A 23,389-nucleotide genomic window follows, 5' to 3' on the forward strand; every position below is an offset into this window, starting at 1 on the left:
AAGGGTAAGGAGACAAGCAGTAGCTCAAACACTAGGATCATACTGCACACTTGAGCTTTAAAAAATGAGTTTCAAACTGGAGTTTTAAGATTTCTCAGTGTTTTCCAACTGTGTTTATTTTGAAACTTTTCTCAGTACTTTTCAAATTACTGATCACTCTTGCCTGGATTGACTTGTGTCGAGGTAAGGTAATTTAAGGCTTCACAGTTGTGGCAATTGACAGTTGTTTCAATATTATCTTAATCCCTGAGTTGGAGCTCAGTGGCTTAAAAGCCTCTTTTGTTCTTTTTCTTCCCTGTAGGCTATGGGAGCCTGAGGGCTTTTAATCTATAAATAGGTTTTTTAGCTTAATCCCTCACTCCTGACCAAGAGATAAAGCAGGGTGGGGCAGAGATAATCCAGTGGCTATGCAAAGAGACTCTCACAGCCCCACTGCTAGGCCACCCAGGTATAGATCTTCTCCTGAGTTTCCTGGTCAGTTCTCTGTCCTCCGGTGTCAGCACAGGGCCTCCCCACTGCTGCTGAAGCTTCTGAGGGCAGTGGCAAAGGAGACTCACAGTTACATTTGGTGGATCTTAGGGGAGTCCTCTCCTCCCTTCAGTTGTCTTTTTGTTGGGGAAACAGACTGGAGGTGGTGTCTCAACTGGTAAACTGTGGGACTGTTACCCACCACTTAACCTCTCCCTAGGTTCCTCTCTGTCCACGAGCCACACGTGTTTGCACTCACCAGTGATTTGGTGGCTTCCTGAAGTCATTCTAGTCCTGCCTTGTTGCGGTCCCAGGTGGTCTCCTTTGGTATTCCTAGCTGACCCGACCCGGTAGAGGAGAGGAGAGAAACACAGCTGCTGCTGCTGCTCCATAGTCCTGCCTCCAGAAGCTCCTTTTTCTAATTTTTATTAGATGGGACAGAGAGAAATTGAGAGAGCATGGGGAGATAGAGAGGGAGAAAAATAGACACCTGCAGACCTGCTTCACTCTTCATGAAGTGGACCCCTTGCAGGTAGGGAGCAGGGCCTTGAACCTGGATCCCTGTACTTGGTAATACGTGCACTTAACCGGGTGTGCCACCTCCTGGCTTCTCTAGCTAGACTCTACTGCTGCCTATTTTGAAACTTTTGGACCTAAAAGATTTCTCACTTTTGTCTCTGTATGTGTGTTGCTGCTGTTGAAGATTTCTGGATATTCCCAAGCACAGACACTCCTCCAACAAACTGTTTATTTGCTGTGTGAAGATACTCCTTTCCCTAGTTACTTAGAGCAAGTCAGGGATTGGAGTCAGCCTAGCAGAGCATACACAAAAGGCCACTTACACTCACCTGCATCCAGGCTTGATGTTTCTCATTTTTCATAGCCGAGGTTTACCAGTAATGAACGAGTCTGCTATTTAAACAGACAAAGTTACTGAAAATGTACCTATAAGATCAATGTGAAGGATACTATCTGCAGTCTATCAAGAACCTGGCAGTCTTCTGGCACTGTTTTCAGAAAACAAACTGCCTAACCAAAGTATCCATCCAGCCTATGGCTTCCCTCAAGATGTAAGAGAATTAAATAAGATTAAGATGTTGCGTGATCAACGTACCTAAAGAGAGACAAGAAGTGTAACAATTGCTTCCTATAATCCGAAACAGTCTCAGTAGAATTTTCAGCCTAAATTTTTGCAAAAATACAATAAATACTATAATAGAAATATAGGGATTCATTTATTACTTTTTGGTTTACAAACAAAGGCACCAAATAATGGTATTTACCTTTTATAAAAAGATTATCAATTTACATTTAAAACAAAAGTCAAAAACCCTGAACCCGTTCCTCTAAACATAAAAACGGTTTTCCCTCCCCAATTCCATGCTTTATTATACAGATCCAAAGGATGCTTATTTTATACCGCATGTGAGTCAAAGAGCGTACTGCCATGTGTCTCTTGAGTTTTAGGACACAACAATGTTGCCAAATCAAATATATATATATATACCCCAAGGATGTTACGATTGACAGATGTGTCTGACAGAATTGTAAGGTGCCAAAGTGAACAAACAGGAGAGAGAAAGTTTAATACAATACAACATTAACCAGTGAGATACGTGAAATAACTTATTCAATTTTTCTTGTTAGAGATTTAATTTATCCAGTTAAAATCTGAGTTTGTATAGAAAATAAAATCAAGCAAAACTAAAAACCATGTCTGATAAAGGACAAACAGAAATAATTTCTGAAATCTTTAGGTCTGACTTACTCTTAAAGACTAGTAGATAGGGATTAACAACCTACATACTCCTTACATTAATTTTAGAACTTCAAGTTCAAGAATGGAATAGTAATTTATTAATTTACTTTCTTTTGACAAGAGAATTCTAGACAAACTCCAAAGTAATGAAGTAATGCAGTGTTGCGGCATCCTCCTGGCTAGCATTTCAGTCAAGTTATAAGAACACCACACAGTTCAGAACACATAGACCCCCAGCTATTTCACAAACCTGCCTGAATTGAGACTGATTCTTTAGTAAGATGCAAAGGCAGTCCATCCGACCCTCAGTGTATTCGGCAGAAGTAGAAAAGCCATATAAATGTTATCATGTTCTCAAAACAGCACGGAAATGGAGTTATGTGTTTGTATGCCCAAGGTACAGAGCATCTGCAGATTACATGGGTCACCGTAAATCAAAGGCATTATCTATTTCATTTTTGACACAGTTAGTGGTCTCTCACACCTTTTATAAGGTATGGTCCTAGACCAGAGACGTTTGAATCATTCTAAAGAATATCTATCTCTCTATTTATTTATATACATATTTCTTTTAAAATAATGTTTAAAAGTTCCTTTTCAAGAGTACACACCTGCACGACGAAGGTGACTTCCTTTACATTTAGGCTTTTCACAGTAAAAAATAAACTTCTTATACACTGCATTTCAGTTGACAATAAAGAGTAAGATGTAATGTTCTATGTAACTTTCTGTTTTGTGAACGACTGCATTAAACATATACAAGGTAACATTGTTGAGTCAAATATAGTACAATTTGATCAGCTAAATTAGGATGTGTTAAGCTGATCAATGTATTGAACAAAATGTATATTAAAACAGTAAGTAGAGTTAACTACAATTAGGTTTAAAGGGAATTATAATGTTATCATTAAAATACACATTAATTTGTTGCTATTACTTGCTCCTATAATGTATTTTTCTAAAGCTAAACCCCCATGCAGAAAAAAATAAATGAAATTTTCAGACTCATTCATCAGTTTGTTACTTTAGATGGTATGTAAATAAAGTTCTTGAACTTTATACACATGGTGTTATGCATGTTTTTTTCCCTGAAGGATTTCAGTTCTCAAGATCAAAAATTAGTTTGTGTTGTGTTTTTAACAAGTGACAAATGTTAGGAAACCCTGCAAATACATTCTTCCCATAATAATGCACTTTCAGTTTGATTTAAAAAAGTCAAAGCCTTTTTAAAGTCTTGGCGATAAAACCTGTGAGGGAAGGGCACACAGGCATAAAGGCTCATGCCCTGCCGAGCCCCAGAGCCTTGAGCCCCAGAGCCTGGGCGAGATCTCACAGGACAGATCTGCACTGGGCCACGATACGGGCAACAAACATGCTCTCCTATTCTTACTCTTGACACCAGTGACCTTGGTGAATCTGCCTTCATTTTCTTTCAAAAACCATACCGCATAAGTTGACAAAGATTTTTTAAAACCATTGAGACCCACTAGGGTTATGATCATGAAAGCAGAGGATTGCTTACAGAAAAATGACATGCATCAGACTTCTAACAGAGAAATAAAAATAAGACATTGTAAAATGATGTGAGTAGTGCGACTATAATTTTTAACAAAACTAAAACTCACTGCAACTGATTAAAAAAAAAATCAGACAATGAATAAAATACTTACTAACTTAGATAGTATTTGTTCAAATAAATGATCTTCATTGCACTAAGTCTTAGAATTAGAAATGTATTGTGTGTTAAGGCATATTTTAATTAGCATGTTCCAGAACTGCACAGTTAAGCGGGTCAGTATCCCTATTTCCCCACCACATTCCTTTGCCCCAGGAATCCAAACTGCTAGGGCTTGGTGGATACTGTAGATTTAGGCTGGCATACCAGTGTCTACTAGAGCTTTATGAGCAGAGACATCAAAATGTTACATAAATGTACCATAATTTACTCCATAAAATGATTTAATGTCTAGACAAAAGATGAGATGGCTTTAAGTACGTTTACATCTTGTGCACTCAGACCACCATCTGCGTAGATGCTCGAATGTGAGCTTCTTGTCTTCAGTACCTCATGGTGCTAGATGCTCTAAAGTACGACAGAAACTTGTAACACAAACTGACCACAAAGTACCAGATGTTTCTTGCCATTTGTGACCTTGCAATGAAAATGCGCCAGACCAGTATCACCAGGACAGTATTGAAACCATAGCGTATGTTTCTCAACCTGGAAGGTAAACCAAGAGACATGTCAGGCCCTACTTCACGTAACAGAGCATTACTGAATGGCGGGCAATGCTCTGTGTTTAGTCAAAATTCAAAACATTATTAATTTGAGACTCATTTTCAAAGTAACTAGAATGCTTTAAAAGTTACAAACCTAGCAAAAGTCAAACCTGACTGCAAACTCTGGAGTACAGCCCAACCAACAATGCGTCATCTCTACTAACAATGAGTAACTTGTAATAGTAGATGTGGTGCCAAATTCATACACCTAATAAATACCACTGAACATCCTTCCATGTGCTCGGGACTGTGTCACAGAGAAGCACACTGCAGATAAAGACAGACCATTTCCCCATACTCTGCAGCTCCCTACCTGACTTTAAAAGGTCCATTCATGGTAAGACATAAAAAGAATCTGAAAACCTTAAAACTGTTGTGAAAATGTATTTAAAAGGGCATTATATACCAAAAAAATAAATAATGCCCAATAAACACCATTACACTACACAAATAAAAATAAATGGCACTATACAAAAACAAAAATAATTTTAAAAACTACAAATAGAAGAGTTCACTATTAACATCAATAGCACATATGAATGATGATCAGTACTTTCTCCACTTGTATTTTCTGAGGATATCATTTTTAAGAAATCACACAAGGTGCAAGGACCGGTGTAAGGATCCCAGTTCAAGCCCCCAGCTCCCCACCTGCAGGGGAGTCGCTTCACAGGCGGTGAAGCAGGTCTGCAGGTGTCTGTCTTTCTCTCCCCCTCTCTGTCTTCCCCTCCTCTCTCCATTTCTCTCTGTCCTATCCAACAATGACAACATCAATAACAACAATAATAACTACAACAATAAAACAACAAGGGCAACAAAAGGGAATCAATAAAATATCTTTTAAAAAAAGAAATCAGTACTATTACTTTTACAGAGAGGATAATGGAGTAATCCCAACTCTAGTTAATAAACAAAGTCTACAGTGAGTGATGTACTACTTTCTATTCTAAAAAATAAATCTGAGGGAAAAAAAAACCTGCAATTAACCTGTAGCTTAAAATTTATTTCTATTTTCTCTCCACCTTTGGATGTTCTTAAGAGAAGCCAAAGTGGTTTTTTAAGTCTGAATTTCAGCTGAACTGAGAGCTAACAAGCAATTCAAACTGAGAGAAAGTTTCAACACTCTCAGACTAAGGATACCACCCATCCAGTCCAAAGACGAGCGCTTTTCCAAAATCTAACTGATGAGTAGCCGTGTATTCCGTCCACTAACATATTAGTCTATCAGATATGGTAGAGTACTTCACCACGAGGAGGAGATAAAACTCAAGCCTGGGATGTGCAACTTACTTGTTGAGATGTTTGCGAGCTGCGGGGAGGCCAGACATCTCTTCATTCAAGACATATTTCTTAGTTCCCATGCAGTAGTTTTCTATATATTCTGCCCAATGTAACTGTCGCACGTCAATATTAAAGGTCTACAGAAAACCAAACAAAACGACTGGTTGATTTCCTCACGACTAGTCAGATATTCTCACTTTTAAGAGAGATGTATCTACGATGACAAGATAGAAACAACGGGACATTCTGGCACATACACCACCAAGGCATCCAACTCAGGCGCTCCTAAGTGAGGGCCTGACACTATCCACTTCCCCTCTTCCCGGACTGCAAAAATGCTTACTTCAGAAGTTTATATTTAGAAGCAGAACTGAAAAGAAAGTAATGTTTTCAGGGGAAAAAAAAAAATCCTTTTTTAAAAAATGTAGTGCCAAAGGCCTCGGGTCCACTTAGTGCACTGCTCCCGGGGCGACCTTCTCACTCTCTGCGAGAGAAAGAAACGTAAGGCCTCGGAGGGGCACCATGGCCTGACTGAAGCTTCCCGCGCGCTCCCATATGGTCCTGGGGTGAATGCCGGGCCTTCGGGGGAACAGGACAAGTACTCTACTTTCCTTCACCACTAAATAGTTCCAACAGATGTTTAATGAATATCTGTAAGATCTGAAAAACAAACTGGACCTCTTAAAATGGACATAACTAAAACTTGGGGCTGGGTGGTGGCATACCCAGTGAAGTGCACAGGAAAGCAAGCTCAGGCGTGTTCTTTCTCTCTGTCTCTCTCTGTCTCTCTCTCTTTCTCCCTTCCTTCTTTCCCATCTCCATCTCCGCCTTTCCTCTGGCTTTGTTTTTTCTGTCTCTAACAAAATATGAACTTAGAAGGGCCCGAGAAGAAAGCCATCTAATATATATTAAGAAGTCACAAGAATGGTGACAGCCATTTAGAAGAAGTCATAGCTAAGTATTTCCTGAAGAGTTAACGGAGATGCCTTTGGGTTCGGGAATTCTAACACAAACAAATTGTTACAGATTATTCCCTGACACACGCTAAACACAAGAACTCTGAAAAGAAGTCTGGAATAACAGATCACCTGTAAAGCAGCAGCAGAGTCAGCTGGCTTTTCAGCAACAACTTAAGGCATGACAGAGAAAGGAAGTTACCGTTAATGGGCTAAAGTCGTGTTGCAAAGGTGAATTAAACACATGAGTTCATCAAAAACTGAGAGTTTACTACTAACTGATGGCCTACGAAGTCACTGTGGCAATCAGAATATACTTCTAAGAGAAAAATGATCCTAAAGAGAAGACCTGGAAGCGGACACAAGAATAATACTTAAATCTAAAGGAAGTTGAATAAAATAATGATGTCAGAGTATAAGGTTTAAGTAGAGGACAAAAATAATGTATTAAGTTTGTGAAGGTGGTAATTATAACAACCTATTTTAAGGTTTTAAATATCACTAGGAAGAAGGTAAGGAACTGCTTCATTTAAAATTTGTTAGGTGAATACATTAAATACTGTAAGCTTCAGGGGCGGGGACTGGCACATTGGCTAAGTACACACTTTCCCATCTACAAGGAGCTGGGTTTGATTGAGTACGTGCTCCCCACCTGCAAGGGGGTCGCTTCACAAGGAGTGAAGCAGGTCTGCAGGTGTCTTTCTCTCCTTCTCTGTCTTCCTCACCCCTCAATTTCTCTCTGTCCTATTGAATAAAGTAGAAAAAAAAAGAAAGAGAAAAAAATGGCCACCAGGAGCAGTGGGCTCATAGTGCCGGCGCTGAGCTCCAGTGATAACCCTGGAGGCAAAATAGAAATAAACAGAAATTACACAATTATTTTTCAGAGTCTTAATGATCTTATAACTGGTCTGCCACTTCTTTTCTGTTTGCTAAATTTTACTAGGGATTTCATATTGATGTATAAAATTACATGTCAACAGGACTCTAATTCCACACCGTTCCTAGCACCAGAGCTCTGAATCCCCAATCCCTCCACTGCAAGCCACAGCAGTTCTCCTCAGGTTGTAGACAACGGCTGACTGTCATCTCTACAACTATCTGTCTACACTTGTACCTAACTGCCGCCCTTTCTTCCCCTCCAAGGCACACATAACCCTGTTATTTCTACATCCAAATATCCCTCACTTTTTCCTTCTCTCTCTCTCTCTGTCTCTCTGGGTGCTGAAGGAGCTGGAGTTCAGAGCCCTCTTACCCTCTGCCTCCCATCACTTCTCCCCCACTGGGAGTCTGGATCAAAGTTGTTTTGGGGGAGCAGAAGGTGGGAGTTCTGGCTTCTGTGATTGCTTCTCTGCTGGACATGGGCGCTGGCAGGTGGATCCAGCCCCACCCCAGCCTGCTTCTGTCTTTCCCTAGTGGGGCTCTGAGGAGGCTTGCCACTTATTTTCTGACGGCCTATAGACATACTCGCCTTCTTATCTTCAGGGTTTAGTTGATTCATTAGCATATTGACATTGTCAGTATTCCAAACCCAAGAGTTACTTGTGAAATACTCAAGAAACACCATAGCCTTGTGAAGACGAGTTATCGCTTTCATCATCCTGTAGTGTAAGGAAAGTGGATAAGTTCATATTTCGCATAGATTAGAAAAAAAAATAATAACACTTCTCATCACCACCCAGGGTACCAGTTTCTATGAGGAGAAATTAACAGCAAAACCATAATATGTACTTCAACAGAGTAGGAAACCAGGAGGGGAAAAAGAATATTTCTGCATTTTAGAATATTTTATAAATCTGAAATTGTAATATATGTCTAGCCAGTAGATTTAACACAACCTAAATAGAGTTCTGCAGATTGTGATATATTCCAAAGGAAATTCAACTTTAAGACCAACTTCTCTGCATAGACTCTAGGCAGATCAAGGGCCTGCACGGGTGTCCCATGCTTCTCCGAGCCTTGCAGTGCATGTACCCTCAGCGGCACCTGCTAAGACTTCCTTAGACTCGCTGCTACCTCAACATTTGAAGTCTTCCATACCATGGAAGCAGAGGATACAGAAATATTCGTATGTCATTTAATGCACTTTTTCCTACACATATTTCTATATGTATTTTTAACATGATTTTTGTCTACACCAATAAATACCACTCTAGATTATCTATATGTGCCATGAGATCAATGACTTAAGCTGGAAACCTCGTGAAATACAAATTCTCCTCTTCAAATCGCCAATATTTATCCCTAGAGAAATGAGCTCAATGGAAACTTTTCTTAATGAAGGGTCTAAATCTTTCCATCATTCACTTTCCCAATCATGAGCAACTGTAAGTCATTGATCTCATAATACCAATATTCCCAAGCAGTGAAGCTGTACAATAATACCTACTATGATAAGAAGGGAAAAGAAAGAAAGGAGTTTCTGAAACATGACAAATACAACAATCCCTACTCTCTCAGTTTGTAAAGAAATTCTTAAAAAAAAAAAAAAAAGAAAGAAATTCTTAAAATTCTATTTATATCCCAGAGTAAGAATTAGCATTATATGTACATCAGAAAAATCCAAAATTGAGGTTTTTCAGAAGTGGGACAAGTGAGGAGGAAGAAAAACACTAGATCAGAAATGGAGAAAGATCAAAATGGTAACCTCAGCAAGCATTTCAGATGACAGTCATTACATCTGGGACACTCTGGCTCCAAAATGCTGAGAAAATATGAGACAACATGGACTACAAAAAAAAAAAAAAAAGAAGAAGAAGAAGAAAAAAGCCTGTAGTTTATGAGAAAAAAAAATTCCAAACTAAGATCTCCATCAAACACGCAAAAATAGTATTTGTCAAAGGCTAGATAGTAAAAATTTCTATAGATAGAAAGTACTGGGAGTGGGAAAATAAGGCAACTAGATATTATTTTCAAGAAATAAAAAGATATAGTACATTTGTAATTAAATGAACATTCACCATCACAGCCAATATAGTTGAATCAAACACTAACACATTTGGTTAACATGGTTTTTCAACATATGTCTCATTAAAAGTTTTCCTTCTAACTCTTTTTTTCACTGACAACTCTCATCTTGCCTTCTCTTCATATTCATTCAAGGCAGAACTGCCCTGAAACTAATGACTAATTCAGCCATTTAAAAATAATCGCAAGAAAAAACTGAAAGGGAGAAAAAATTGGAAGCTCACAGCGTACTTATCAAACAATAAAAATGACTGGGCTGAGTACTATCAGGGCAAAGGGGAAAAAAAAAAAAAAACCCTCAAGTTTTGCATCATCACTGCTGGGTTAGACATGCCATGAGCAGAATGCCAGGGACAACATGGACAGGTCTGGTCTGGAAATTTCTCTATTCATATTATGGCAATCTGCAAAAAAAAAAAGGGGGGGGAAGGTCCCCGTTCTTCTGAGCAGTCTGAGATTTCTTAGTCTGGGTGCTAGACACTGAGCCAGATGACTGGGGGAGCGGGAGGGGCTGTCCTGTGCGCTCTGAGGCCTGTGGCCTCTCCCCACGAGATGCAGCCGCACCCCTGCTCCACTGTGATAACCGAGGACATCTCTAAATACCATCAAATGTCCCAAGTGGGGCAAAGTCATCTTCCATTGACACACAAAAGCTGAAAAAAACAAACAAACAAAACCCCAAGTTCAGAAAAGTTCAGCTAGAAAAAATTTAAGCTAAATAACAACAAAACCCTCGCAGGACCATGAAACCAGTATTTTAAGCCATTACACCATCCTTCCAGTAATGAAACAGCCACTACATCTCAGTGTAGAGAGTGCTTCACTTACACTAGCTCTACTTGTAATCATATCGCGAATCTCAGTGCCCAGTGCAACTAATGGGGGTCACATGGTGCCTATCTGAAATGTACTCTTAAAAAACTCTGGCAAATTTTTATCTACCTGGCATGCAATAAAATGAACATCCATGAATCACATCTGTGTAGCACAGAAGTAAGCATTTTATACACACTACATGAAGTTCAATAGCTTGCATAGTAAATATGTGAAATTCCATCACATAATTTTAAAGACTTTGTACTTCACATTAAAAAGCTGTTGAAACAGGGGCTGGGAGGTGGCTCACCCAGAGACGTGAATAGGTGACCATGTGCCAGGCCCGGGGAGTGAGGCTTCAGAAGCAGTATAGCAGTACTGTGCTCTCTCTCTGTCTCTCTGTCCCTCTCACCCTCTATCTAGAGAAAGGACAAGGAAAGGGGGGGGGGGGGGGTTGCTGGGAGCCATACAGGTGAGCTCCTGGGGGCGAAAACACATCAACCAGAAACAGTCAAAATTAAGAAAAACAAGCAAACAGTGTTTGTCTCTTGCCGTCAATGATCATGCTTGATACTTGCAAGTTTCACACAGGACAACGCTTATTAAGAACAGCGGCTGACTGTGTTATTTCCTATTTACAGCAGATCTTAAGGCCCCAAAGCGGTTGCATTCTTCCTTCTGTCCCAGGCTACATGCTCACCTATGTGTCGCAGTGACTATCTTCCCATCAAGGGTGAAGGCTGGTGTCTAATCAACAGGGTGTGCTAAGTCACTCTGGGATACTCACCCTTGAAGCCTTCAGTTGCCATATAGTCTGTCCAACTCCCCCTGAGGCCGCCATGTTGGGAGGAAGACCAAACTAGTCCGTATGCAGACACCACAGCACCCAGCCACTCCCCTCTGTACCATCCTCCTCCTCTATCCCTCTCCCCCACCTATCCCTCTCCCCCACCCCTCCTCTCCTGACCTATCCCACTCCCCTCCCTCTCCTCACCTATCCCTCTCCCCCTACCTCTTCTCTCCTGACCTATCCCACTCCCCTCCCTCTCCTCACCTATCCCTCTCCCCCCTACCTCTCCTCTCCTCACCTATCCCACTCTCCCATCCCCTCCCTCTCCGCACCTATCCCTCTCCCCCCTCCCCTTCAGGGCACCACTCTAGCCCCTGTCTGACCATAACTGCCTGAAAGCCTTCTACAGTCCCTTAACCCACAGTATCCCCCCCCCCCCCAGAGAAAGAAATGAGTATGACTTTGAGATGATTTGTCATGCAGCACAGATACTGGTACAGGGAGTGAAGGTCTGCTATACAGAAATCTAAAACATGTCATGTGATGTTAGGATCAGGTGGTAGAAAGGGGAAGGATTAGGGAAACCAAAAAAGGACTAAGAAAAACGTGCTAACAGCAGCTTTAAGAGGTTCTGAGGAATCTGTAGGCAATGGCTTACAGGAAGAGAGGAAAATCTGAAGCCGGGAGAACAAAACGGTCTCCTGTGATGAACTGATGATCTAGACAAGACCTCTGAAAGATGACAAAGACGGGATTCTTCAAAGAGAACAAGATAACTTTAAAAATGAATCACTCTGAATTTGGAGGAAAAGTAAAATGTCAACAGAAATTCCTTAAGGAATGGCTGTGAACTGAGGACGCAGATACAGGATTCTTTAACGCCTTGTAAAAAGATCTGCAGGAGACTTGCACAGAATCTTTAAGAAAAATGCAGTGACTCTCAGATCTTAAAGGCATGTCCCTCTACCAGGAAGAGGCAGCGTTTAACAGCCGTAAGAGTTACGGATGATCTCTAGTTTAAAGAGATAGTGAAAGACTGCGATGAGCACTAGTAAGGATTAAGGGCCTTAGACAATGAGCTTTTACCAAACTATTAAACAATTGCCAGCAGAAAGAAAGCAACGCTATGCACAGTAGTGCAATGACAGCAGGGGTTTTAATACCCTAATTACAACCAAGGGTGGGTGAAATAACAGGAGAAAAAGAAGAGAAATGGCTTTGAGTGGCAAACTAGAGAAATGGCGCCACAGGACATTTCACACCTCTCTCTCCCTCCCGCCCTCCCTCAGACACAGTGGATTTACAAGCTTTTTGAAATGCACGCTGAACTTTAAGGATGGTTCATGTGCTAGGACACAAATCAGTGGCAAGAAACATGTGAAACCAAACCAAGCCCCTTCTCTGGTCACAGTGCTATGAACTGAAACCACTCACAGAAAGGCAATCAGGAACAGCTCAGGACATGTGGAGACTAGGCAATCTGCTTCCCAGCAGCACTAAGTCAAACAAGGAAATCAAAGCCAAGGCTCAGGAAACACCTGGAAACGCAAGTCATCAGGATCTAAGTGTCCAGCACAAATGGGACCAGGAGGGCAGTTAGCAGGAATACAGACCCTCACAAAGAAACAATCAAACCACAAATGAGCCACTTCATCTTACAGCTAAAGTAATGGAGAGAGAGTAGCAAGGACACCCAAAAGTTAGAAGCAAGGAAATAATATAAATCATGATAATATACAAGATAAATGAATTAAGATGCTTTATCAAAAAAGATAAAACGACAAAATCATTAGTTAAACCTATAAAGGAAGGAAGGAAACTGTAATAACGAACACAGTCAGTCAGAAATGAAAGAGGACACATTCTAACATGTCATGGAAGCATAAACGGTTGTAAGGGACCATCATGAAAAGCTAGATGCAAACCAATTCGATAACCTAGAAAGAATTTTTGGGGGGGTGAATATTACCTAACAACACTGGTCCCTCAAAACCCCAAAATTGCCTCTCTCTCTCTCATGTGATATACATGTTAAACAAAACAAAACAAAACAAAAAAAGGACGCTCAGTCTAAGCACGTCAAATTCACAAAATGTCAAAGGAGGAAGACCTCCAATTAGATTTTATGAGGCCAACTTTATCAAAATCAGTCAAGGTCTGCACACATGAAAAGAAAGTCACATACCCACAGTGATGTCTCTCTTTCTCTATTTGAATGAAAAAGTTGGTCCAAGAATGGTGAAATTACATGTGCACAAAAGACACACAACACAGAATGAGTCCTACAAAGAGGATGGCTACAAAATCAAAATATAAACATCTACAAGCAAATCACAAATGAGAAAAAAAAATTTTTTTAAGTATTCCCCAAAATTAAATAATTGAGAACAGATTTAGTAGAGACGATGAAGAATTTGCACAGGAAAAGACTGGAAGACACTTGTGTTTTTAATGGAACATATTACGAAGCCTATCCAATGCCTATCCATATTACGAGGCGGAAAGGCACAGACGTCCATGGGCTGGAAGAGTATCATCGAAATGTCCATTTTACCAAAAGCAACACACAGACCTAATGTAACTCCAATACATTTTAAGGAAAGAATATAAAAAGATTCTAAGAATTATATGGAACCAAAAAGACCTAAAATTTATATCATTATCTGAGGAAGGAAAAGAAAAATGGAGGTGTCACCTCATCTGACTTCAATCTATACTACAAAGTAACAGTAATTAAAACTGCAAAGTACTGAAATAAAAATACTTATACATCAGTGGAACAGAAATGAAAACCCAGTGATACACCCTCACATTTACTGGTAATTAGCTTATGACAAGAATCTAAGACAGTGGTCTGGAAGGTGGTGCAGTGGATAAGGCATTGGATTCTCAAGCAGGAGGTCCCAGAGTTCAATCCCTGGCAACACATGTACCAGAGTGATATCTGGTTCTTTCTCTCTCTCTTCCTATCTTTCTCATTAATAAAAAAAATTAAAAAAAATAAAAAAAGAATCTGGGAGTCAGGCGGTATAGCACAGCGGGTTAAGCATACATGGCGCAAAGCGCAAGGAGTAAGGATCCCAGTTCGAGCCCCCGGCTCCCCACCTGCAGGGGAGTCGCCTCACAGGCAATGAAGCAGGTCTGCAGGTGTCTGTCTTTCTCCCCCCCTGTCTTCCCCTCCTCTCTCCATTTCTCTCTGTCCTATCCAACAATGACAATGACGACATCAATAACAACAACAATAAAAACAAGGGCAACAAAAGGGAAAATGAATATAATAAAAAAATTTTTTTAATAATCTAAGACAATAAAATGCAGAAACAAGTCTCTTCAAATGGTACAGGGAAAGTGAGCAGCCAGATACGATAGGATGAAACAGAAGTGTCTCCAGCCCCACAAGTCAACGTGTTATTAGAGACCTCAATGCAAGTCCGAAAACTATAAGGGACACAAGAGGCATAGGCGAAATACTATGATGTTACCTTTGAAATCTCTTGGCAGGCAAAACCCCAACAGCAAGAAATCAAAGTAAAGATGAACAACCAGGCTTACATCAGATTGGAAAGCTTTTACGTAGCGAAAGAAAGAATTAGCAGAAGGAAACGACAACTTTCTGAACGGGAGGAAATATGTGTACATCACACGTCTACAAAGTAGCTAATGTCCAACGTGGGTCAGAGCTCAGGTGCTCTAACAGCCAAGAGCCCAAACAGCCCAGTACGAAATGGGCAGAGGATCTGAAAGCAACACGCCGTCAGAGAAGACACATAAGCCGTCAGTCAGTAGGCATGTGAAGGACTCGCCGACCGTTATGCAAAGACAAATCAAGACGATGAGATGCCGCCCGGCACCTTGGGAGCGGCTCCTACAAGCAGCCGCAGCAGCAGGGAGGGACGCAGAAGGCACGTCAAAGGAGGAGCTACTGGCCCCGCCGGGGAAATGTGTGAGATCGGTGCCACGGCTCAACTTGGGCAAACACTGTGAGGCTTCCACGCCAAGCTGAAGCTACGGCTACCATCCAGTCCAGTGATCCCACTCGTGGGGCATCTGAAGAAGGTGAGGACACCAGCACACAAAGTTTCTTGAATAGCTAGAATAGGAAAAGGTGACAAGTGCCTCACAGTAGATGGCCGGGAGGAAATTAAGTGGTACAGGAAGACAGTGGGATTCAGCTATTTAAAAAGTGTTGAAAGATGGGGGGGGGGGGGTCTGGAGAAGGTGTCCACCAGGTAGAGTGCAGGACCGGATGCATGAGGCCGCAGGTCCATTTCCCAGCACCAGACCTGCCACCAAGTGCTCTGTCTTCCCTGTCTCTCAACAGTGAGCAGGCCTACAGGAGAGCTTGCCTGGAAGGGCATGTGCCTTGCTATGCGCACGGCCACACTCAGCACGGGGCTGCCACAGGACCAGGGAAAGCTCTAGTGCTGCGGTGTCTCCCGCTCCCTCTCTGAAACAAAGAGTGGAAAGTTAGCCTGGAGTGGTGGCACTGCACGTGCAAAGAGAGGGAGAGAGAACAGAAAGGTGGCTCAGCGGGTCTCATAGTACCAAATGCAAGGACCGGGCTAAGGATCCCGGTTCGAGGCCCCGGCTCCCCACCTGCAGGGGGGTTGCTACACAAGTGGTGAAGCAGGTGTCTGTCTTTCTCTCCCTCTCTATCCTCCCCATCTCTCTCAATTTCTCTCTGTCCTATCCAACAAAATGGAGGGGGGAAAAATGGCCTCCAGAAGCAGTGGATTCATAGTACTAAGCCCCAGTGATAACCCTGGAGACAAAAGAAAGAAAGAAAGAAAGAGAGAGAGAGAGAGAGAGAGAGAGGGAGGGAGGGAGGGAGGGAGAAAGAAAAGTTGCTTCAGTGGCAGAATGTCTACTTCCCATGAGTGAAGCTTTGCAATGACCCCCCAGACACCTTGGGAGTAGCAAGTAGAAAACTACATGGATGGTAGAGCAGTGCTTTTTGCTTTCTTCCCTCTATCTTGACCCCTCTCATCCTAAAAATAGAAAGAGAGAGAGAGGAGGAGAAGAAGAAGAAGAAGAAGAAGAAGGAGGAGGAGGAGGAGGAGGAGGAGGAGGAGGACGAGGAGGAGGAGGAGGAGAAGAAGGAGAAGAAGAAGAAGAAGAAGAAAAAGAAGGAGAAGGAGAAGAAGAAGAAAAAGAAGAAGGAGAAGAAGAAGAAGAAAAAGAAGGAGAAGAAGGAGAAGAAGAAGAAGAAGAAGAAGAAGAAGAAGAAGGAGAAGAAGATGATGATGATGAAGGAGAAGAAGACAACGACGAAGAAGAAGAAGAAGAAGAAGAAGAAGAAGAAGAAGAAGAAGAAGAAGAAGAAGAAGAAGAAGAAGAAGAAGAAGAAGAAGAAGGGGAGGGAGGGAGGGAGGCAGGAAGGGTGGGCTGGGCTAGGGGCAGCTCAGTGATGGTGCATGAAAGCTTGGGCTCCACTGCAAGCACTGAAGTCCACTACTTTCCCAGCAGCAGGAAGGGGCTTAAGGGGACTGACTGTGAAGTGAAATAAGCCCGAAGGGAAGGGACACGTACTGGATGGTTTCCACCAAGTTCTCAGTGCAAAGATATGAAAACTGATGAACAAGCCCAACAAAATAAAGAGACAAGCCAGCAGACATTAACAATAACTGAGCTTCCCTCAAGAGAAGAGGGTGGGGGTGGGGCGGGGACACAAACTGGGGGACAGGGAACGTACACATCTGTAGTTTTGAAGACTGAACTCAGGCCTCAGAGGACTCTTCGTCTCATTACACGATCTTGCTCACTCTCTGTAGTCCCTTCCCCGGAATCTCGGGAGGACTTGGGACTCCCCGCAAGAGTGAGGTGGGCGCAGTGCTGTGGCACTCCCCGAGGCTGGGCAGCAGCCATGCCGGCAGTCTCGTGGACTGCCCCGCACGGAGACATGATACTGGCTGTTCCACTGCAGCCCCTGTTGAGCTCCAGCTGGCCGTGCCCACATGAAAGGCCCTTACCCTGGAGAACAGCCGATCCCTTCCTAAGCCCAGGTCCCCCATCCTGAGAGAAATAATAAACCCAGGGAAGTAGTTAGATGTCTACTACTGCCTGACGTCACTGGGTTTGACATTATTGCTTCTGTCGATTTACTCACCATTAATTATTTGATATACTTGGACTATTCACTTATTTTTCAACTTTTATTAAGCCTCCTTTTCTGTGTAAGGCACTGGAGTTTAGTTTGACTCTTATTTATTTCATCTTTGTCTTTCTCAGTCTAACTCGCAGCAATTTTATTAATATAAAAAAGGTACGCATTAACATCACTTAACTGTATATATGGGCATTAGTCGCAAAAGAATGTCACCGATGACATTAAAAAATATATATTTTTTATAGCTCATGCTAGAAAAACTGGAAATAGGACTGGGGAGATAGTTAAAAAAGATAAGGATATTTCACGCCTCCTCAGGCATCAGTAGGCACAGGCTCAGTCCCAAGCACCACCTCACCACGAACCAGAGCTGAGCAACGAACGCTCTGCTTTGAAAAAGGAAGAAAAAGCTTGAAAATCATTTTGATCTGTTTTGACTTTTTAATTTCATTAAGTATGCCTTTATCTAAAGCTGCCTTTCTTACATATTTCAGTATCTGGCCTATAGGGCTGGGAACACAACAAACAAGTGAACCCACAGCAAAATCCCTACCAGTAACTCAGAGCCTGGCATGCTACATCTGGCAGCTGGTCAAAGCTCTGGGACTAGCGTCTTCTTCACACAGGAAGCAGACAGACTTAAGTCGCAGATTCAGTGTGTACTCAAACTATACACTCAACATGTACTTGAAACCAGAAGTCACCAAAGGTTCCGTGTAAAGCCAATGTAGTTAAAAATCTCTTTTTACAGTGCACTTCCCTAAGCCGTCAATAATAAAGATCTTAATAAAGAAAGAAGGAAAGCTGTAACATAATAAAATGGGTTTTCTCTATTGGTAACTTTTGTCATTAACCTGGAAAATTAGTCAAAAATTGTAATTGCCATATTATAAGCTGAATGGGCAGTTGAACTATTTTGAAGCCGTTTCCTAGAAGCATTAGACATGTTTTTCCACAGAAAACTGCAGAATCCACTGGGAAGAATAATCTTACCCCTAAGCTAAAGCTCACCCCCAAATTTTAAAGGGGTAGAGGTGAAGGGCTCTATTTCAGCTTATAATAACAATGACAACCTTGACGCCGGACATTTCCTGTATTATGGGATTTTGAGGCTAGGCGGTCCAATCAGATGAGATTTGGTGTCCCCAAGAATCCCTAGCTTTGAAGAAATGTCCTAGTGTCCTGATTGTGATTGTGATCGGTCAGGTTAGTGATTCTAACGGTAAAGCTCATGCTAGCGACGTTTTGTCTCTCCAGCAAGCTTCCACCACCTTACCAAGACATAGTGTATTTACTGCTATTCTTCTTACCACGGTTTCTGACCTGTCAACCTGAGTGCCAGATCGAGCAATAATGCAGGCACTGTGTGTCTGACACCCTTCCAATAATGAAGCAGTAAGTTGTTGGAACAGAACTTAATATTGGGGCGCCTTAATACTTGGTTTAAAGGATTCATCTTGAAGGAATGATTTAGATAATAGCCTGTAGAAAAGATAAGTGTCAAAGCATTTTGAATATTATTTCTTATACAGAAAAAAATATGCCTAAATTAGGCCTAGAATTGAGCACACAGTAGTAATTTATCATCCAAACTTGAGAATAAATTAAGAGTGGGTTAGAATACTACCTTTACTTTTCTGACCAAGCCTTAAATTGAAGTGTCTTCCATTCACAAAAGACCACTACGCCTTCTTATAAGCACAAACAAATACAGAGTTAATACGCATTTTAGTGGAAGCACAGGCTGTTTAACAGTCAGAGGAACAGAGAAGACAGAGCTAGTCACCATTACCTTGGGCTTCTTCCAGTCATCCTGAGGTAGATATCATACAGGAATGCTGGGGCCTTATGGCTTACAGCAATCCAGTAATGATATAAAAGGTGATTGGAGGTTAGATTTACATTGGGCCGTCTGAAGGCCTGTTCGAGAGGATTCCTCTTGAAAGTGGAAATTACATGGTATTCTGAAGAAGAAAAGTTGCGTAACAGCTTTGATAATAACCATGTAATCAAGTTTTGAAGAAAAAAAAAAAAATCACGTCTTTACAAAGCAAAGTATTTTACCAAAGATGTCAGAGTCTGCGCATCTGGGAAACAAGCTTTCTACGCTCCGAGTAGCTAAGAGAAAGCGGGGAGACTCCTGAACTCAAGAGGTTCCACAGAGCCGTCACTGCTCAGCAATGAATCTTTGCTAAAATTCACTCTTTCAAAAAAAGAAAGTCCTTTTAATGTTTTACCTATGTCAGCTTACAATGTCACTTTCTACATTGCACCTCTCATGATAGCTTCTTTCTTTCTGTTCCTCTTTCCAGATTATTATTGTACTTACTTAAAAAAGGAAGGTGGTCATCCTCAGCCTTGGAATAATTCAGTTACGCAAATCGGCATATATCAACAAGCTCAAGACAACCCAAAATTAATTTCTGCTGTAACTTATTTAGCTTAAACAATATCAAAGCAATCAGATATGTTAATACTGCAATGAAAATGTTTACTGACATTCACTAAAAAAGAATGCTCACTTTGATTTTTATGGAACTTTACAACACAACAATGACCAAAGCCCTAGCTCACTTCAAGTTTTCTAGAGACTACTTAATAATTACCAGGAAGTCAGCATCAGCCTAGACTTTTTTTTTTCAAGTGTCTTAGTGTTCAATTTTCCAATTGAAATTTTAAAAAGCTGTAACAAAAACCCTAGGGCAAGTGACATAAAATTATGACTTTAAAATTAAAATTCTCCTGCAGTTGTCCTATAATTGAATGAGATGTATTCAATTAGATAAGATAAGGCCTTTCAATTATAGATAAAATAAGGCCTTTTTACGATAACATCAACATCATAATATATTTTCAGTAAACTTTAATACTATTCCTGTAACGTAGTTATTCCTGTAACATACTACCTGCTGTGAAATTTGTGCATTTAAATAAATTAATAGAATGACAAAATGTATCCTACTTGCTATCTCCTCTAGTTGGAGAACCACTAATTGTCTCCTTGGAGATGGAAGTGTGTTGTCTATAGGTAGACAACTCAGGATTGAGAGTATCAGTGAGGGAGAACAAAAAAGCCCTGTTTCTATGCCAGAGGTTATCACTGAGGCTGCTACATACAGCATCAGAAAAAACTTAAGGACTAGACAAGCGGGAAAGGAGATTTTTTTTTTTTTTAAACCTGTGGACATCATTAAAGACCACTAGGAAAACTTAAATAAGAATTGGTAACTTCGTGGCCTTGATATCTCATGGGCTGCTCTAACATAAAGTCTCAGCGAAAATGTTAAGTTCAGATTTATCCTAACATTTAAAAGCACAGGTAGAGTCATACCAACTTCACCCCAGTGGAAAGGGTTAGTGCTTCCTGTTGTGCAGTTGTACACCATGATGCTTCTTGGTCTGCAAAGAGAAAGATCAAAACGACGAAAAGCAAAGAGGTCAGTCAGGTGTATCCGATCTGAATCCTATGTAAGATTCAAGGAGGATGCAATGAGGACCAAAGGCATAACTCCTACAATCAATAGTGAGTTGGAAGAAAATGAGGAAGTGGATCCCCTCATACTCCTCCATTCTCTAGGCTTATGAAACACTGCCTTCAAAAGTTTCTTACGGGGGGGGGGGGGTGCTAGGAAGAGCTTAACTGCCACTTCTAAAGGCTATCTCCTTTTTAAAAGGTCTCTGCATTGATGACAGCTGGTCTCTAGCCAAAACAGCTCAGCTGGGAGAGCACTGAATTGAAGAACTAAAGCTGCTTCCGTATGGTATTTCTGGTAACATACGGGGGTCGGGCAGTAACGCAGAGGGTTAAGTGCAGGTGTCGCAAAGCGCAAGGACCGATGTAAGGATCCTGATTCAAGCCCCCAGCTCCCCACCTGCAGGGGAGTCGCTTCACAAGTGGTGAAGCAGGTCTATAGGTGTCTGTCTTTCTCTCCCCGTCTTCCTCTCCTCTCTCGATTCCTCTCTGTCCTATCCAACAACAATGACATCAATAACAACAACAACAATAATAATAATAACCACAACGATAAAAAAAAAGGGGGGGGGAGCCAGTCTGAATTTCAGCTCTTTATATATATGCTAATTGTACACCAAATTTTCATTTGGGTTAAAAAATCATCCGGAGAGGGTTGGCTGTGGGGGAGTGGGCAGCTTGGGTCCTCTATGCCCCCAAATCCCTAATGAACTTGTTCATTCTGTAGACAGTACATGAGAATGAATGTTCATTGTTAACAGAGACAGAGGGGGAATGAAAGAGACCATAACACTGAGGCTTCCTTCACTGTGGAGGGGACTGGCCTGGAACATGGGCCATGCACATGGCAAAGCAACACGCTATCTAAGTGAGCACTTGATGACCTGTAATAAAGTAACTCCTGGAGTTGAAGTGATGGTATGTAGACACACACACACAGGAATATTAAAGCGAGATATATATATCTCGGTCGCTATATACATAGCAAACAACAGCATCACCTTGTATACCTGTTAATCCCAGAATACCAGGCTGCCGCAATGCTTGTGTTGACAACTACGTCTACAGGGACAAGGTCTGCAAGGGCGTTGTTGGAGGCGCGCATTGTCCGAAGGATTCCTTTCCCTGCCTGTGTAGAAATCAAAAACAACACCTTAAGATATATAAAGCAGGGGCACATTTACCTCTACAGATGTGTAGGGAAAAAATGCAGTGAGAAGAAATGCATCAAACGGTCTACTTACCGCAATAAAAAGTCCACTTGGTCCATTAAAGTTATCAATCCATCCCTGATTAAAAGAGGGAGTGCAGCTTAGAATATTACAAGACTAGAGATATATTTCTTTATATCTGTAACTCCACATGTCTACTTAGAAGTTTTCTTCTTAAAACGGAAATATATAGTACAATCAGAGCAGAATATGTCTCCCTGCCCCAAAGAGAAGCAGTCTTCATCTGGGAAAGCAAATGGTTAAGAAAAATAATTTTCAAGGAATTATTTACTCCTTCATAAATTCACTGAAAAAATATTTCTATAAAAATGCTTAGACCTGGGAGTGGGGCAGTAGCGCAGCGGTTAAGTGCACATGGCGTAAAGCTCAAGGACCAGCGGCGAAAGGATCGCGCCCCCAGCTCCCCACCTGTAGGGGAGTCGCTTCACAGGTGGTGAAGCAGGTCTGCAGGTGTCTGTCTTTCTCTCCCCCTCTCTGTCTTACCCTCCTCTCTTCACTTCTCTCTGTCCTATCCAACAATGACAACATCAAATAACAACAATAATAACTACAACAACAATAAAAAACAAGGGCGACAAAAGAGAAAATAAAAAATATATAAAAAATGCTTAGATCTGTCAAATATTTTTTGTTAAATTAAGCCTGTTTTGTCAACGCCCATGTTCAGCGGGGAAGCAATTACAGAAGCCAGACCTTCCACCCTCTGCATCCCACAATGACCCTGGGTCCATGCTCCCAGAGGGATAAAGAATAGGAAAGCTATCAGGGGAGGGGATGGGATACAGAATTCTGGTGGTAGGAATTGTGTGGAGTTGTACCCCTCTTATCCTATGGTTTTTTCAGTGTTTACTTTTTATAAATAAATAAATAAGTAAATAAATGAAAAACAATTAAGCCTGTTCATGTCTGATTTTGTCTGTTTACTGGTGTGATGATTTGAGGTTGGGAGAACATGGTAATCCGCCTCAAAGTTACTGAATAAAGCAGAGAAAAACAGGGTAACTGCCAAAGCAGCACGAGAGGGACTCACTGCTTTGAAACAGACCTAGTTCCCTCCTAAATCTGTCCATCTACTAGCTACAGTCTAGCACTCCTTTTATTCCAGGGACTCTTAAATACTATAAACTATTGTGTTTCTACTGTAAATTATCATGGAAATGTTTCTTAGCTTGTGCTCTATACAGGAAGGTTTCCTCTTTTTGGTATTAAAGAGACTATAGCATAAGCATTACTCTTAAGATTCTCTTACTTAGTTCCTCCACCAT

The 23,389-nt window shown here is 41.4% G+C and overlaps 1 protein-coding gene across 1 annotated transcript in view; it reads right to left on the minus strand.

Annotated features, from left to right (window-relative positions):
• Window positions 1-1,684: 1,684 nt before the first annotated feature.
• FAR1 (fatty acyl-CoA reductase 1) overlaps window positions 1,685-23,389 on the minus strand; it is a 62,611-nt gene continuing 40,906 nt past the window's right edge. Inside the window, exons 6-12 of the mRNA XM_060177125.1 lie at window positions 22,137-22,181; window positions 21,903-22,021; window positions 20,752-20,819; window positions 19,213-19,384; window positions 8,213-8,342; window positions 5,798-5,925; window positions 1,685-4,448 (exon numbers count right to left, since the gene is read on the minus strand). Coding sequence (XP_060033108.1) covers window positions 4,286-4,448; window positions 5,798-5,925; window positions 8,213-8,342; window positions 19,213-19,384; window positions 20,752-20,819; window positions 21,903-22,021; window positions 22,137-22,181 — 825 coding nt within the window. The 3' untranslated portion in view covers window positions 1,685-4,285. The remainder of the gene's footprint in view (window positions 4,449-5,797; window positions 5,926-8,212; window positions 8,343-19,212; window positions 19,385-20,751; window positions 20,820-21,902; window positions 22,022-22,136; window positions 22,182-23,389) is intronic.

This window comes from Erinaceus europaeus, chromosome 17 (genome assembly GCF_950295315.1).
Source record: "Erinaceus europaeus chromosome 17, mEriEur2.1, whole genome shotgun sequence".
Lineage (NCBI taxonomy): Eukaryota > Metazoa > Chordata > Mammalia > Eulipotyphla > Erinaceidae > Erinaceus > Erinaceus europaeus.